General features: G+C 39.6%; 1 protein-coding gene across 2 annotated transcripts in view; it reads right to left on the reverse strand.

Moving 5' to 3' along the window:
- Nucleotides 1–2010: 2010 nt before the first annotated feature.
- jag2b (jagged canonical Notch ligand 2b) overlaps nt 2011–16510 on the reverse strand; it is a 57502-nt gene continuing 43002 nt past the window's right edge. For both annotated transcript variants that reach the window (XM_067417007.1, XM_067417006.1), the window contains 14 exons: nt 15082–15244; nt 14785–14949; nt 13090–13203; nt 12889–13002; nt 12638–12751; nt 11387–11503; nt 11204–11231; nt 10456–10541; nt 9995–10108; nt 8467–8582; nt 8124–8375; nt 6717–6848; nt 5588–5738; nt 2011–4079 (listed from right to left, as the gene is read on the reverse strand). In XM_067417007.1, the coding sequence (XP_067273108.1) occupies nt 3556–4079; nt 5588–5738; nt 6717–6848; nt 8124–8375; nt 8467–8582; nt 9995–10108; nt 10456–10541; nt 11204–11231; nt 11387–11503; nt 12638–12751; nt 12889–13002; nt 13090–13203; nt 14785–14949; nt 15082–15244 (2190 nt within the window). In that variant the 3' untranslated portion in view covers nt 2011–3555. The remainder of the gene's footprint in view (nt 4080–5587; nt 5739–6716; nt 6849–8123; nt 8376–8466; nt 8583–9994; nt 10109–10455; nt 10542–11203; nt 11232–11386; nt 11504–12637; nt 12752–12888; nt 13003–13089; nt 13204–14784; nt 14950–15081; nt 15245–16510) is intronic.

The raw sequence follows: 16510 nt of genomic DNA on the forward strand, positions 1-16510 counted from the left end.
TTGCAGTGTGTACTACGTGCATAGCGTAGGAGAATGACGTTGATGAAATTGTTCAATAAAGTGGTTATTTTTTGTGTGTGGACAAAACGTGTCCTCAGCCCTCCCTAATATTAAGGTTGAACCACTGTTGTCACACATGGACTATTTTTATGTCTTTATTGCCTTTCGGGGCCTTGCAAATGATGTTGCTCCCTTTGTGTGGTTTAGAACCCTTTAGGATTTCAACAAAAGTGTCTTTATTTGTGTTCTGAAGATGAAGGAAGGTCTTTGGAGCAACATGAGGGTGAGTAATTGATGACACAATTTTCATTTTTGGGTGAACTAACCCAAAATGTATTTCATTGCATTGCATTCACAACACATTTCTTAACACCATGCCTATTTGTTATTGGGTTGCTAGGCAACGTGGGGGAGAGGACGCTGGCGTTGTCTGTTCGCCGCTTCTCCACCCACAACAAATCATGTTAATGTACTATTAGATTTACATTTTATTTTATTTCCTTATGTTTGTGACTAGTCTAACAGTCAGAGCTACAATTGGGACTGTTGCTGATTGCTGGCAGCCACTGAGAGGTCGTTGTTCGTCGTTTCGCCGTTTTCCACAGCTTCTCTAATGTTTACGTTTGAATTGCTGCGGTTGGTTTCTGGTTTGGAGGACATTTGATGTTTCTCGCCGCGGTGGTCTCCCTTGGGCTTGGGCTGCATGGTGGCTGAAGTTTGCACCGGGCTAGCGTCATCCGGGCTCTCGTCGTCGGCGTCCGGCATGATGTTGGGATGTTCCGCTTCTCGGCTGCGCCGCTTTTCCGTCCTACATTGCGACCGTGGAGCGGCTTGGACATATGCGCCGGCCCCGGTGTGTCCACAGAAGTGCCCGGAGGAATGTTCTGCCTCCTGCATGGTGCTGCAGCGATCCCCATCGTTTGAATCATCATGAAGAAGACCCATCATCTGGTTTTCAGCTGTCGTGCCTCGGCGATGTCATCGGGACACTGCCGCTGGGAGAAATCTGAAACATGGAGTGGACCACAGTGTGCTGCGGAGCTAACAGAGACTTCCACCATCAGCTGTTTTCTGTTCACCATCAGCTCTGTTTCTGTTCTGTTTTCTGTGTTGGTTGACTGTTTGTAGTATTCTATATTTTTACTTGTTATTCATTTTTTGTTGTTATTCCCCCCCCCCCCCTTGTTGCACTTTGAGATTCTTCGGAATGAAAAGTGCATTATAAATAAAATCTATTATTATTATTATTATTATTTAATAGTATTGCAGTTTTTTTTTTTTTTTTTTTGCAATAAAATGTATACAATTAAATAAAAGAATATTATTATTAAACCTAACAGGATGAATTGCCTGGAGATTTTTTTTCCTTTTCTTTTATTCACACAAAAATATTTGATGGTATATGAAAGGAATGAATAAATTTACAAAAGTGGATGCAACAAGGCTGCTAGTTGAATTTTCTTGAGGCCACAGACAGTTTACAGCTTAAAAAATGTACAGTTATGGCTCCCAAACGCACTGGTATCCTTTTCTTCTTTGGGTTTACCTTATCTCAAAGTACTATTTCCCCACTTTAGTTCCATGACCAAGTTCAATTACACCATCCGAGACACCTAAACCCAACACTATCGTATTCTGAGTGATGCGAAACACGACTCCAGCCATTCGTCCCATTAGAGCCCGTTACTTATGGGACAAAACCATAACAAACTCACTGCATCATCATAAGTATGCTCATAAAACATTCACACAAGATGAAGCCACGAGTAACCCATTGTGGATTGGCCAGCCAGCAGTCAGCCGAGAACAGGAGAGCCGTTACCATTGGCTGCTTCCCGGCAGCAGCATCTCGACTGGAAGCAAGAGTTCCTGTATTGATCCAGAGTCGTCCTCACCTCTGGCAGGGGAAGGGGGATTTTTTTGTTGTATCGGTAATACGATATGATGAAAAGACTTACCACAAACTCGGACATGCGCCTTCAGTAGCTACTTAACACCAGCAGACAGTGGTTCTCTTGAGCACATTGTTATAAAATGCTTTAATAAATAGTTTGATTTATTCTAAGAACAAACATAAATTCCACTAAATGAACCAAATAACTTTTCTCAGAGCAATTCTTCTGTACAAAAAAATTACATCTAAAAAAACAAAAACGCTCCTCCAGCTCCACCCCGTTTCCCTTCCATAACGGACATTGAGCTTAACTTGCTTGATTATAATGGTTTACTTGCACTTGAACCAATTGTTCAGGAACAGTTTTAATTGTTTGTCATCTTCCCATAACCAAAAAAACTTATATTTAACATCATGATGGAAAAAATAAAACCATAGCCAGCCATTTTCTCAAGTACAAATGCTTTACAACATAATTGTTCCCTTCATGAAGTTTCGATCCAAACAAACAAACTAAAAGAAAAGCAGGCGAAAACATTTGGACATTATTTGGACATATCAGCATCTTTACAAGCAACATGGACCATCAGGCCTGGCCAAAAACCATGATTTTATGATCAGCAAGAGAGGAAAGGTGTGGAAAGGGAATAGGGGTCTTCAAAGAGGCGAACACACGGCACAATACAGCACACGACCGTATAGGTGTCTAGTGAAAACAAAAACCAACAACATAATATGATGATCTCTGATTATATTTCTGTTCTGACTGTGGGACGCTGTATACATCTTACAAAACCTGCCATGTCAACTGGCATAAATAAAAGGAATGGTGTAAAAAAAAGAAGAAAAAAACAAGGAAAAAAAACAATCATCATATTTAAATCATAATTATAATAATAAAATAATAATAATAATAATAAAAAAAGTGACTTAAGTTACTAAATTCAAATATACACAGCGACTCCTTTATTATATACACATATTTACACATCTCTTGTCTTTGTTTAAACAAATACCTTGATGGTGATATGGGAGCTGCTCTTAAGACCAGCCTCTCCGCTTTGTCATGATCTATCGGGTCAGGTGACCCTAAAACCGAGGGGCTTGTCTGAAGGCACTTGCGACCGACTCAAAATACTGCAATCCGTTTTTTAAAGAGCGTTCAGCCAAGACGACAGAAAGGACAGAAAAAACAAGGCCACGTTATAGGCACTGCGGCCCTCCTCATGGACGACGAGCTCGGTAAGGCAGGCGCGGAAGGAGAACAGATGAACGTCGGAAGGGGGGTCCCCCGAAGCCAGCGTCCCCCCGCACGTGGTCTGCACCGAAATTGGGCCACTCGAAACAAAACCAAAAGCACAACCATTTGTAAACAACAACATAAAAGTCTTTGTACGGTTTCTCTCATGTTCCTTATGAGTTCCTTAGTCCTGCTCCTATTCCAGCAGTGTTTCTTTTCCCGAAAAACAAAGCGAGGCTTCTCGCTGCCTCCTCGTAAAGAAATATAATGTGCTTCCTCTGTACATAAAAAGGAAAGAAAGAAATTTGCCACTTTATCAGCCTCAAAACATCTCGAAGTCGAAAATAAAAATAACACATGGGGAAAAACTCAGCCTTTGTTTCTGAGATGGCCTCGGTCTCCTTGTCCTGCTGATCGCAGCTCATACGCAATGTTCTTTGTGCTCTTGGCCGTTGGTGGCATTATTGACATTTTTACAGTTGTTGTCCTTTGGGCTGAAGCCTGTCCAGTAGGGTGCTTTGAGGGACGGGCTGCTGCGTTCGTCGCTGCCGCTGCTCCGAGTGGTGCAGATCAGCCCGTTCTTGGTCCGCGCTTCAGGTTTAGAGTACTTTTGGATGGGACGCTTTCCCCCCTCTATCCTGCACCACTCTTCCACCAGCTCCAGCTCTTCCTCCTCCATCTCCTCATCATCCTCCCCGCTGTTGCAGGTCCGATCCGGGGAGCCCATGAGCTTGGTGCGCTCGTACTGCACGTCCCGGTTGTCCTTGTGCTGCGGCCGCGTCACCGGCCTCAGGGGCTCCCACTGGTTGTTGACGCTCTCCTCCACAGGCACGCGCTCTCGCCTCTCTCGTTCTTTTCGCCGCTTACGGGTCCACCACACGCAGACAATGACACAGAAGACACAGAGAACGAACAGGACAACGCACAGCACGGGCACCAGGTAGCCTGCGCGGAAAGAGAGTCAAGTCAGATGAGGACAATCTGGGATTCATGCAAAGGAAGAAAAAAAAAAATGAAGACAAGATCTAGAATTTTTTTTATAATTATTGGTTATTGGCTGTCACGGTCGATATTGCAGATTTTAATTGGTCAGCATTGGATATTTTATTGCGGTGAATATATCAACCAATTTTTCAATATTTAGTCAAAATTGTGACACTATAATAAATAGAATTAATATAATTAATATCAGAATAATTTATATAATATATATTATAATCAAAAATTATATCATATAATTAATAATATTTTGTTGAATAAATTTTTTTCAAACACTTAAAATATACATAAGTTACAATATAATTATATTTTTTTATCAATTAAATGTATAAATCATATCATATAATATACATTATATTAAAATACAAAATATCATATAATTAATATTTTGTTGAATAAAAATAGCAATTAACACTTAATATATATAATAAATATATAATATAATTATAATTATATAAATTAAATGCATAAATGATATCATAATATAAATTATATTTTATATTATAATACAAAATAATATAATTAGTAATATTTTGTAGAATAAAAATAGTAATAAACATTTAAAATATATATATAATGAATATATAATTATAATTATATAAATGAAATGTATAAATTATATCATAATAAAAAATAATATCATAATTAATATTTTGTTGAATAAAATAGCAATAAACACAATATATAATAAATATATTATATAATTATATAAATCAGATGTATCATTTATATCATATAATTCATATAATAAAAATGATATTTTAATATTATAATACAAAATTTCACATAATAATATTTTGTTGAATAAAAATAGCAATAAAAACTTAAATTCTATATAATAAATATATTTTATAACTATAATTATATAAATAAAATATATATATTATTTTTAAGATCAAAATCCACTTTAACATCCATTTGCTATTGCCAAAAATTATGATTTTTTTGCTAAATTTTACAAAACAGTATATATTTTTTAATAATCAGCCATTTTCATGTCATCAGCCAAAATGTTAAACAGAAATAACCGTTATGTCCTTGAACTTAAAAACAATAAAAAAAGAAAAGAAAGTTTTAGTTTTTTTCAATTCCCTTTCTTTTACAAATAGTACTATTTTGTTTCAACCTATTGACTAAAAAAAAAACTTTTCAGACATCATTAAGTTTGTCCCATCTTTCTCAATACAAGAGAAAGATGGGACAAACTTAATGATGTCTGAAAAGGTTTTTTTTTGTATGTATTGCTGAGGTGCTGCCTGTGGAGGAGTTGAATGACTGTCTCGCAGGTTTATGGCCTCCTGCCCACAACTGCTGGATTCTCTGAGCCCCTCAGTACCATTTCCTCCTGTGACTCACAAAGACTGCACTAATTGATGTAGACGGGGAATTGACACTCGGTCGTGAGATGAAGGCTGGCTTCAGCCTTGAGGCCAGTTGGCCTCTGCTCCACTCACCCACTGGCTGGGACATGACCGACATCTCCACTTTGACCTCGATGACGGCAAGCATGACGGTGCTGTTGTGCCGCTTGGACAGCATGCTGACTATGGTACTAGCTGCCTCCTGGATCTGACTGTGGTTAGGCTGCTCGTCCTGCTGGAACGACTGCAGGAGAAATAATGGGGATTATGTATATGTGTGGAAGCACAGATTACAAGTAAAAACATCCATTGTTGCTGAAAATTCTGCTGATTTGTTGCCAACATAATATTTTCAATCAAGCAAACCTAGATGTAGTTTAAGTACGAGAACACAAAAAGAGACTTGAAACCAATCTATGCCGTATGCTCAGTAAAAGGAGTGTCTTAAGAGCAGTCTTAATCAAAAAAGTAGTTTACTCAACTCCATTCTGTTTTCAACATGCAAAAACCTGCCGCTGTTCAAAAGTTCCTGCCTACAGGTTCCATTTTAATGAGTCAGGACAGTTAAAAACGAGCCTTTGGTTAGTGACTTGTTACAACACCGCAAGGATTTAGCGTAATCTGACCGAGAATAAAGGCTGCATTTGTAGGTAACCACTATTTGTAAGCAACTTCCGTGACGCAGAATGTTTCACTGAACGCAGGAAATGTGGCTTCAAATTACACTCAACTTGTCTGGCAACACAAAGATATTAATTTTGAGAGTTCTTGTTATCTAGGAGATTATTGCAAGCTTATTTGGATGTGCAGGCTTTTTTGTCTAAAGACAATAGTGTACATCCTAAAGCTATGTGTAAGATGTGCCGGAGCCCGGTTCCAGTGCTCTCTGTGTGGGTGGAGGGAATACTGCAATGCAGTACGGCCCGCTGCTGGTCAGTCAACTGAATCTCATTACAGCATAATGGGCTGGTTTGAAGAGGGGGCCGGTTGGTATTGCTTTGGGCATCCGGGCATTTCGAGAAACCGCACTCGACTGGGTGAGGAAATCGAATTTGCATCCATTAACAGATCTGTGCAACGAGTGCTCAGGACCCCTATGGTTTTGACTTTCTATTCTACTGAGAACAGTTCTTAGGGGCCCACACGACACCGCTGTGCAGAGGGTATAGATGTCCAGAGGACTCATGAATATAAAATGCGGGAGTCTTCAAAATGTACTTACGATGGCCACCTCTACCGCGTCTTGGTTTTTGAAGGAGAGGTCACAAAGAATCAACAGCGCGTGATCTTTTGCCAGGCTCCGCGTGGCAGGCATATACCTCAGCTCAGAGCAGACATTCTCCACTGTCGTTCCCTAGAAGGTACAAGGGTGCATTTAGATGAATATTTAAGAAACGACACTGTTCTGGATCATAATGTAATCATGTTAAAAGATAAGCTCACTTCACAATTACAATTTCCTCAATTTCCTCACCCCACATAGCATCCAAGATGTTTATGTCTTTCTTTCTTCAGTAGAAATTATGGTTTTTGAGGAAAAGATCCCAGGACTTTTCTCCATATAGTGGACTTCAATGACAATCAATGGGTTAAAGGTCCAAACTGCAATTTCAATGTAGTTTCAAGGGGCTCTTTATGATCCCGGCAGAGGAATAAAGGTCTCATCTACTTAACCATAAATGCTCTTCTTGCACAAGCTCTGCGATGCGCTACGCATTATGTAATCATGTTGGAAAGGTCACGCGTGACGTAGGCGGAAGTACCGCCCCAGTGTTTACAAAGCGAATGTGCAAAGACTAAGTCAAACGCTCTTTAAAAAAAAAAGTAAAATAACGATGTCAGATGATTTTGAAGATGGAGTAGAAAATGCAAGTTTTTCACCCTACCCGATTAGGTGGGGTTTTTTTTATGACCAATCGATTCACTAGATAAGACCCTTATTCCTCAGCTGGGATCATGTAGAGCCCTTTAAAGCGGCATTGAATCTTTAATTTGGATATTCAAACTGTTGTAGCCCGTTGAAGTCCACTATACAGAGAAAAATCCTGGAATGTTTTCCTCAAAAACTGTCATTTCTTTTCTACTGAAGAAAGACATAAACCATGGGGAGGGATGCCATGGGGGTGAGTAAATTATCTGGATATTTTCCTTCTGAAGCGAAGTAATCCTTTAAGAGAAGGATCAAATACATGATATGCTTTGGACACAGTGCCCTCATAATTCAACGTTAGTATTGAACATTTATCATGGATTTTGTATAGCTTACAGGGGATACCACTGTACTATATTACCACCCTTGTGGGCATGGTATCCTAGTAATACCATGTTTTCTGGTAATGTTATACTTATTTTGACTGCAATAAAGTACTATGGTATTCTGACATATGGTATATGGTATTCTGGAGTTTTGTAGACTATTGTAATATTAAAGTATTATGTACTGCTATTGGCTGACAGGAACCCAGGTAATACCATGTTTCAGTACATGACACCTGGTAATACAATGTTGTTTTGGTCAAATCTCAGGCAATCCCATGAAAATACCATCTGAAACCACCACAGTGCTAAAGTACCATCATAGGCCTTTTGTGTAATGAAACAAAGCGCCAACATAACTGTGAATACTTACTGTGGGTAGTTTTTCCCTGTTGAATATAAGGGTGATGCGAGCACAGCTCTTGTCCAGATAGACTGAGTTGGGCTCACATTTGGTTTGGAGGGTTGGGGTGGCTTCAGGGCTTGAGCAAAACCCCCACTGGTGGCAAGGGGGAGAGAGGCACATCAGGAAGTTGTGCTCCAGGCATTCACGACCTCCTGGACAGGAGTGAAGCTCTCGCCCTGGCGTCCCAGGCAAAAGGCACGGCCTCCGGCCACACACCACCTGAGAAAGATGGTCATGAACACATTCATTCATTTATTTATTCATATCAATAAAAAAAAGTAAGAAAAAGACTTGGTCTTCAGACAATTACCTTGGTGCACTCCACTTTGCCGTTGACACATTGGCAAGTGTTGCATTCTTCCTCCCAGTGGCTGCCATGCGGAAACTGAAGTCCAGCATAGTGACACGCCTTCCCAATGCCAATAACTGCGGCACAACACAAACACAAACAACGTAAGACGGGCCAATTCTAATTTAGGAGCAGATCCCTTTCCTCTCTGGAATGTTCTAAGTCACATGATGCCTGGTCAGTGCTCCGATGCCGCCCACCTTTCATGTTGTTCCCTCCATAGGAACAATATTTTGCATTTAGCTTTTTGTTAGCTTGTAGCTCATCTATATACTAGTTTACTAGTGTTGGAAATCGGCATATTAGAAGATTTAGAGTGATTAGAATGATCATGCGACACTGAAGACTGGAGTGGCTGCTGAAAATTCAGCTTTGAAATCTTTAAATGAAAAATGTACTTTTTTCTTTCTTTTCCAGGAAAATCATCCTGCACTAAAGACATTTTTGTCCAATCCAATGCTCTTTAGAGTAAGAAAATCCCTCCCCCAAATTCCATTTGCCTCCAATTAGCAAATATAAATAATGCTCACGGAGCCTTTTTGAGTCTCACACATTGTCCTCCTCTAACTTCCTGTTTAAATAAAAAGAAAGCAAACGTCAAATGCTTTCATGGGGTCTTTAAAGGGTTAGTTCACCCCAAAATGATAATTTTGTCATTAATTACTCACCCTCATGTCGTTCGACACCCGTAAGACCTTCGTTCATCTTCTGAACACAAATGAAGATATTTGTGTTGAAATCCGATGGCTCAGAAAGGCCTTCATTGACACCAATGTCATTTCCTCTGTCAAGACCCATAAAAGGCACTTAAGAAGTCATAAAGCCCATCTCACTACAGTGGCTCTACAATTATTTTATGAAGCGACAACAATAGTTTTTGTACGCAAAAAAACCCTAAATAACGGTTTATATAGTAATGGGCCGATTTTAAAACAAAGTTTAGAACGGTTATGTATCAGCAGATTGATTCAGGATTCGGATCGTCAATGTCACGTGATTTCAGCAGTTTGCCGGTTTGACATGCGATCTGAATCATGAATCGATACACTGATTCATAACAGTTCGAAACTTTGTTTTGAAATCGGCCCATCACTATATAAATCGTTATTTAGTTTTTTTGGGCACAAAAACTATTCTCGTCACTTCATAAAATTATTGTAGAGCCACTGTAGTGAGATGGGCTTTGTAACAACTTCTTTAGTGCCTTTTATGGGTCTGGAGAGAGAAAATGTGTCAATGAAATGTCATTGGTGTCAATGAAGGGCTTTCTGAGCCATCGGATTTCAACACAAATATCTTCATTTGTGTTCCGAAGATGAACGGAGGTATTACAGGTGTCCAACGACATTAGGGTAAGTAATTAATGAGATCATTTTCATTTTAGGGTGATCTAACCCTTTAATGTCCATTTCTTAATTTGGACAAGCTGAGAGATGAAAATGATTACACAATGATTTCACGGTTTCAATGATTACACAATAACTCTTACACTCTTGGCATTGAGGTCCGGTGCGACCGAGTGGGCAGACACATCGGAAGCCATTGATCTCATCCACACAGGTGGCACCGTAGGCGCAGGGTGATGACTGGCACTCATCAATGTCTGGTGAAGCAGAGAAAATATACATTCATCAGTACAGCTACGGCCTTAGAAGTCAATATACATTTATAAATCACCAGGGCTTGGCCACATCCCCATGGCTGCACCTCGGAAAATGAGGTCGGGGAAATGCATGGAATCTTTAAGGAGTGTTTTCTATGCCGGAGCCATCAATGGAGACAAGGAGAGGAATTTTTCCACTGGTTGAATAATTGATCTCCTCTGTCTGTCTGTCTGTGAGCCAGGGCTAACCTTTAACCCCAGAAGAGGTCAAAGGGCACTGGATGCTTGGTAATCCTCCAAAACCCTCTTTCTATACATCCCTATTCTTTCCTCCTCGAGATACTCACTGATACGGCAGTCGGGTCCAGCGAATCCAGGGGCGCATTCACAGCGGAACCAGTTCACCCCGTCCACACAGATTCCTCCATTGTAGCTGCAAGGAGATGTGAGGACAATGAGGTTGTTGGCTCAAAGAGACACCTTCACCCCTGTGATTGACATAATACTTCCAACATACATGCATGGAAATGGAAAGGGGGGGAAGAGAGGAGTGGAAAAGACATGGACGAAAAGGAGTGCGAGAGCGCCTCGTTGCGTTTATCAATACCAGCACCTTTCAGATGCAAATCCCTCCAGTGGCTCCTTGCTGGGATACCCACCCCCTCTCCCACCCCTACTCCCAAATCCCTTGCTCCCAGGTCAGCGATGAAGAAAGGCAAGAGGACAGTGGACTGGGAGAAAAAGAGCCTGTCCATCCCCTCCTCCCCTCACCGCTGGGGGTGCTCTTTTAGGGCCACCAGCTCTATTGTGGTCCCCATTAAAACCAGCCCAGGGTCTCCTGAGCTGTCGGATTTAGGGGTGATTTAGGGACATCTCCCGTCTTTACAACCAGCGTTCCCCCTCAAACCCCCCTCGGAGCATCCGCTCAGAGAATGGGGGTTAGAGGGGCAGGAACAACATGGTGGAATAGGGCAGAAAGCCATGTTAGAAGGGTTATTCCTAGCCGTCTATGTTGTACAGGGAAGGGGAGGGTCCCTAAGCAGCATTGAGTAAATTAGAGGGGGAACAACTGCAGAGCTATATAGGACTTCTTACCAGGGGTGAGGGTTGCAGTCGTTGATGTCTGCAAGGAATCAAAAGAGAGGAAGAGAGAGTCAACGCGAGACATTTGCACATTGATCGGATGTAATTGAACATTTTTGTGGATTGGGATGTTTGCTTTCACTGGTATGCAGACATGCACTGGCAGCTGAATTGTGAAAGGGGGAATTCACTCACTCTGAGCGCAGGTGGGCCCCTCCCAGCCGTCTTTACAGATGCAGGTGAACGTGTCACCACCACCCACGCACGTTCCTCCGTTCAGGCAGGGGCTGGACGCGCAAGTGCTGTTCTTTGCTGAAGTAGAAAGACAAAATTGTAAAGTGAGCCATTCTTCAGACCTTTACATCTCAAACTAGGGTCCCCCAGGGGTCTATTGCCAATTTCTAGTGGTCTGCTGAATTTCAAAATATGTTTCTAAATAAATACAAAAATTATTTTACAATATTTTGTTTTTTTACATTTTTTAGATGTTCAATTAAAATTCCATTCATAATTAAACGCTTTCAAGCCCAAATTAACCAGCACCAGAATGAATAAAACATTTGATTTGAAGGAAAAAACGAAATCAGAAAAAGACACAAGACATAAATACAATACAAAACGTAAGCATTTTTACAAATGCATTCATTCTGCTCAAAAATTAAAATTATAAAATGCTAATTATATTAGAGGCTCGTTAATAATGCAGGATAAGTGGTTGCAGACAAACATTTATTTATTTGGAGAAATAGTTTGAAATAATTTCTGTATAGGCGATTCAAATTTCAAACTAATTATTTGAAAATAGTTAAAGCTCTGAACCAAATTAAGAAGTTTAAAAAAATGAAATGCGCCCCGGACCACAAAACCAGTCATAAGAATATTTTTTTAAATTGAGATTTATATATCATAATAAATAATAAATAAGCTTTCCATTGATGTACAGTTTGTTAGGACAATATTCTTACAATATTCTCGTGATACAACTAAACCTGGAATCTGAGGGTGCAAATAAAAAATCTAAATATTGCGACAATTGCTTTTAAAGTTAAAAGTACTTTTAAAGTCATTAGCAACACATTACTACTACTACTACTACTAAACAAAATACCTTCATGGAACATATCCTAATGATTTTTGGCATAAAAGAAAAATCTATAAATCTATATATGTGCAACTTATCACTGGTTTTGTGGCTCAGGGTCACAAACAAAAAAATGGGGAAAAAAACTACAGTATTTAAATAGAATGAATAGGGGACCATTTATACAAATTAAATCAGCAACCCCAATACAATATCACACTGAAGTTATAAAGAGTGTTGCAGGATTGCAAAGTTGATTGAGAGTAACAAGAGAGACTGATCTGATGAAATCATTCGTAAGGGGAGTCTATGAAAGGCTTTTTGGCTGAAACCCTGCTGTGAATGAAAACTGTTACTCCACTCACCTGTGTTGCATGTACTCCCTCCCCATCCAGGAAGGCAGGCACAGCGGAAAGTGTCTCCATGGTCATAGCAGGTCCCTCCGTTACTGCATGTGGTGGCGTCACATTGACTTTCACCTAAAAAGACAAAATAACCCAACATATTACCAGTCATTTTTCACATATGCAGCTTATGCATACATAGCTTATAGATATATAGCTTATACAATTGGAAAAAAGTAGGAACTTTGACAAAAAACAGGGATGTAACTCACGTGAATGACAGGTCTTTCCTTTCCAGCCATTGGCACATTCACAGTAGAAGTCGTTGACCAGGTCCACACAGTGACCGCCATTCTTACAAGGGCTCCGACTGCACTCGTTCACATCTGAGTGCAGAACCACAAGCAACAAAAGGTGAGATACTGAATACAAAGAAGGTCAAGATGAGGAGGAAGATGGAGAGAGACACTCACTGAGGTTACAGAGGTCACCCTCCCAGCCATCCGGACAGAAGCATTGGAAAGAGCTGATGCCGTCGATACAGGTGCCTCCGTTTCGACACGGGTTGCTCACGCAGTCATTTATGTCTGGGTAGTCGGTGAACATCAAGATTTTTAGGATAAAATGTACATACGCAATGGTGTTCAAAAGACTACGCTAAACGTCAAGGGTCAGGTTTACTAACAGCTTGCGTTAGCACAAACCATCTTTTGGCGTTAAAAAATACTGTCAGGTTCTGAAAAGACATGAACAGGGTTATTTTTTGCGGCTAATATTATTGCATATACATTTGTAGGAGTTTCCTTTTCAGAAGCAAAATTATTTTAAAAAGTGTTAGTTCACCCAAAGATGAAAATTAGCCCATGATTTACTTCCACTCAAGTCATCGTAGGTGAATGCAGTCTGAGTTATATTTAAAAAAGTCCTGGCTCTTCCAAGCTTTATAAATGGCAGTGAATTGTTGCCTCGTTTATGAAGTCCATAAAAGTGCATCTATCCATCATATAACTGCTCCACACGGCTCCAGGGGTTAATAAAGGCCTTCTGAAGTGAAGTGGGAAGTTTGTGTAAGAAAAATATCCATATTTAAAACTTTATAGACTAAAATAACTAACTTCCAGCGGAAAGCCGGAATATGATGGATAGATGCACTTTTTTGGACTTCATAAACAAAGCAACAATTCACTGCCATTATAATGCCCGGAAGAGCCAGGACTTTTTAAATATAACCCAGATTTTATTCTTCTGAAAGAAGAACTTCATATACCCCTAGGATGACTTGAGGCCGAGTAAAGCATTGATTTTTGGGGGAACTATCCCTTTTAAATTAACCATGCACGTTGAATTACTAATGTTTGCTCGTCATTTTACTGGTGTTTGTGCCATTATTTACAAAAAGTATGTCTTAAATCAGATGCTAACTGGTAGATTGTGTTGGTCATTATGGAAATGATCCTGTTTAAAGAAACAGGTGTGTTCTTTAATGTGCGCATTGTCAGCAGGTCATGCGCTCAACTTTCCACTTCCCTCTGCGTTTTTTTGGAATTGTGCTCGCGCTAATTTGCCCAGTTAGAAAATCTGGCCCCACAAGTTCAAAATGTAATTTAAACTTGGAAATAAAGCATTTTAGGGTTTAAACAAAATGAAATGAAGCCTTATATGTAAAATAAATCAGAAATATTGATGATTTTTTAAGGCCCTTTAGGTTTGAGCCTTAATTTTAGGTCTTGCTTTTTCAAGAGGCTCTTTGGATCATCTCAATATATGCTAGAGAACATGATCATCAGTTCAGGCAAATTCCTGCTGTCATTCCAGCAAAAGCGTGGCAAACCAAATACTAATAACATTCTCAAATGAATGTTAATTTTTCAGTTACACTTTCATTTAGATAAGCTGATAATATAATTTGGAACAAACTGCATTTTAAATAAAAAAGTAGTATTTTCACAAATGAACTTTTGACTCTCCCTTCCTGCACTTTAAAAAAAAAAAAGTGTTTTATTAATAACAATAATTTTTTTCTTTATGACAGTATTGATTACCTATGACAAATGACTTATTAATATGAGCTTAATTATTTGACCCGTCAACTATGTAAGGAGTAAAGAAGTGAACAAACAAGAAGGAATAGAAATGTGGGAAACGGTGCAACTGTAAGGATGACTCACTCTCGTGGCAGTAGGCTCCTGTAAAGCCAAAATCGCAGGTGCAGGTGAAGTTGCCGCCTGGCAGGCTGATACATCGGCCACGAGGACCACACACATTAGAGTTGATGTGTCTCACACCCCCATCTGAGCTGTTACTCGCCACGGCAATCGTACAGCTGTCAATCACTGCGAATGAAAGAACACAAGCGGGAATAAGATCACATGACTTTTACGGTGAACTACTGCGCACTATTTTTCAATTGATGACCGATGTACACATGCAGATAGGCAGCTTTGGCTGAACAGGAAGGGCAGTACCTTGGCAAGGGGATGTCTTGCAGTGGTCCTTGCGGTTTTCACAGGTCTTGCCCTCAAAGTCTTCTGGACAGGCACAGTAGAAGTCACCCGGCAGGCCGTAGCACGAAGCCATATTCTTACAGGGGTTCGGCTCACAGGGGTTTGGGTGAGACAGGCTCTCCACCTTCAAGAGAGACCGGGAGATTGAGACAGTGAATGAGTTAGGCCTTAGCTTTGAGTCCAGTCCTCTTAAACTAGAGATAAACAGTCAGGTAAGCTATGGAAGGCTCCCATAAGCCTACAGCTGAAGGAGACAGCACCATTACAATCCCACAAGAGACCAATCAAAACAAACTGCGCAGCTAAATTTAGACATCCTTCCGCTCTTACAGAGCATATTCAACTGGGACGAGGAACACTTTTGCACATCTAGATCTCCTTCTACCTCCACTTGGCCTTGTTCTGGTAAATATTCTTAGAAATTAATCTTTCACACAGAAACTCTTAATGCTTACTATATTCTAATGATATGTTAACATATTTAATATATATTTTTAATCATCCTGTAGTATGACAAATATAGCATGTAATTAATTAATATAAGCTTAATTATACAATTAATAAAGCAAGTATCATATTACACACATGCAAATCGTTTTTTATTTTATTTGTATTTGTCAACAATTATTGATTTAATCATTTAAATTTAGGCTCATAAGACAAAAAGACTATCACTGGCCTACAGTTCACAGAAATCCATAATTTTGCAATTGCGTTTGTCAACCAGTCTGAGGTAGACTGAGGACACGTTCACAAGTTCTGTCTGCGCTATTTGTTAACTACAGTCTAGAATGGTGCGCAGATGGACGTCTTTGCCCATTTCATCAACGTCTCTATAGGCCAAGGGGCAAGATTAAATGCATTGTTACATTTTTTAAATGAATGGGTTAAATTGACAGTATAATTAATAATACAATATAATATAATCTAAAAAAAAAAAATTGAATACAATATTTTGATTTACTTATTTAATTTTATTTATGCCATGTTAGCAACAAGGCTATTTTCATGCCGAAAACAGAATAAACGATAATATAATTAATTATTATAATATAATTTCGTTTTTTTTTATTTACACCATGTCAGCAACAACGCTATTTTCAAGTTGAAAACAGAATAAACTAATACACTGCAATTAATATAATATATATTAAAAACTCAACCCCAAACTGTTCCCATAGTGTTTAGTGATTAATCTAGATCTCTACGGTGTTCCAATGCCCCCTCCAATGTCCCCAGCTCCCATTTTTCTCAAAAAAAGCCTTTTCTATGGAGATGAACCTCTGGGGAATTTAAACGACCTCTCGAAAGTACACATCGTGCCAGCTGCCATGTAAGGTGTTTGTTCAGACTATAACGCGGTTCTCCAAGTCTGCTGAATTTATTTTAG

This window comes from Pseudorasbora parva, chromosome 15 (genome assembly GCF_024679245.1).
Source record: "Pseudorasbora parva isolate DD20220531a chromosome 15, ASM2467924v1, whole genome shotgun sequence".
Taxonomy (NCBI): domain Eukaryota; kingdom Metazoa; phylum Chordata; class Actinopteri; order Cypriniformes; family Gobionidae; genus Pseudorasbora; species Pseudorasbora parva.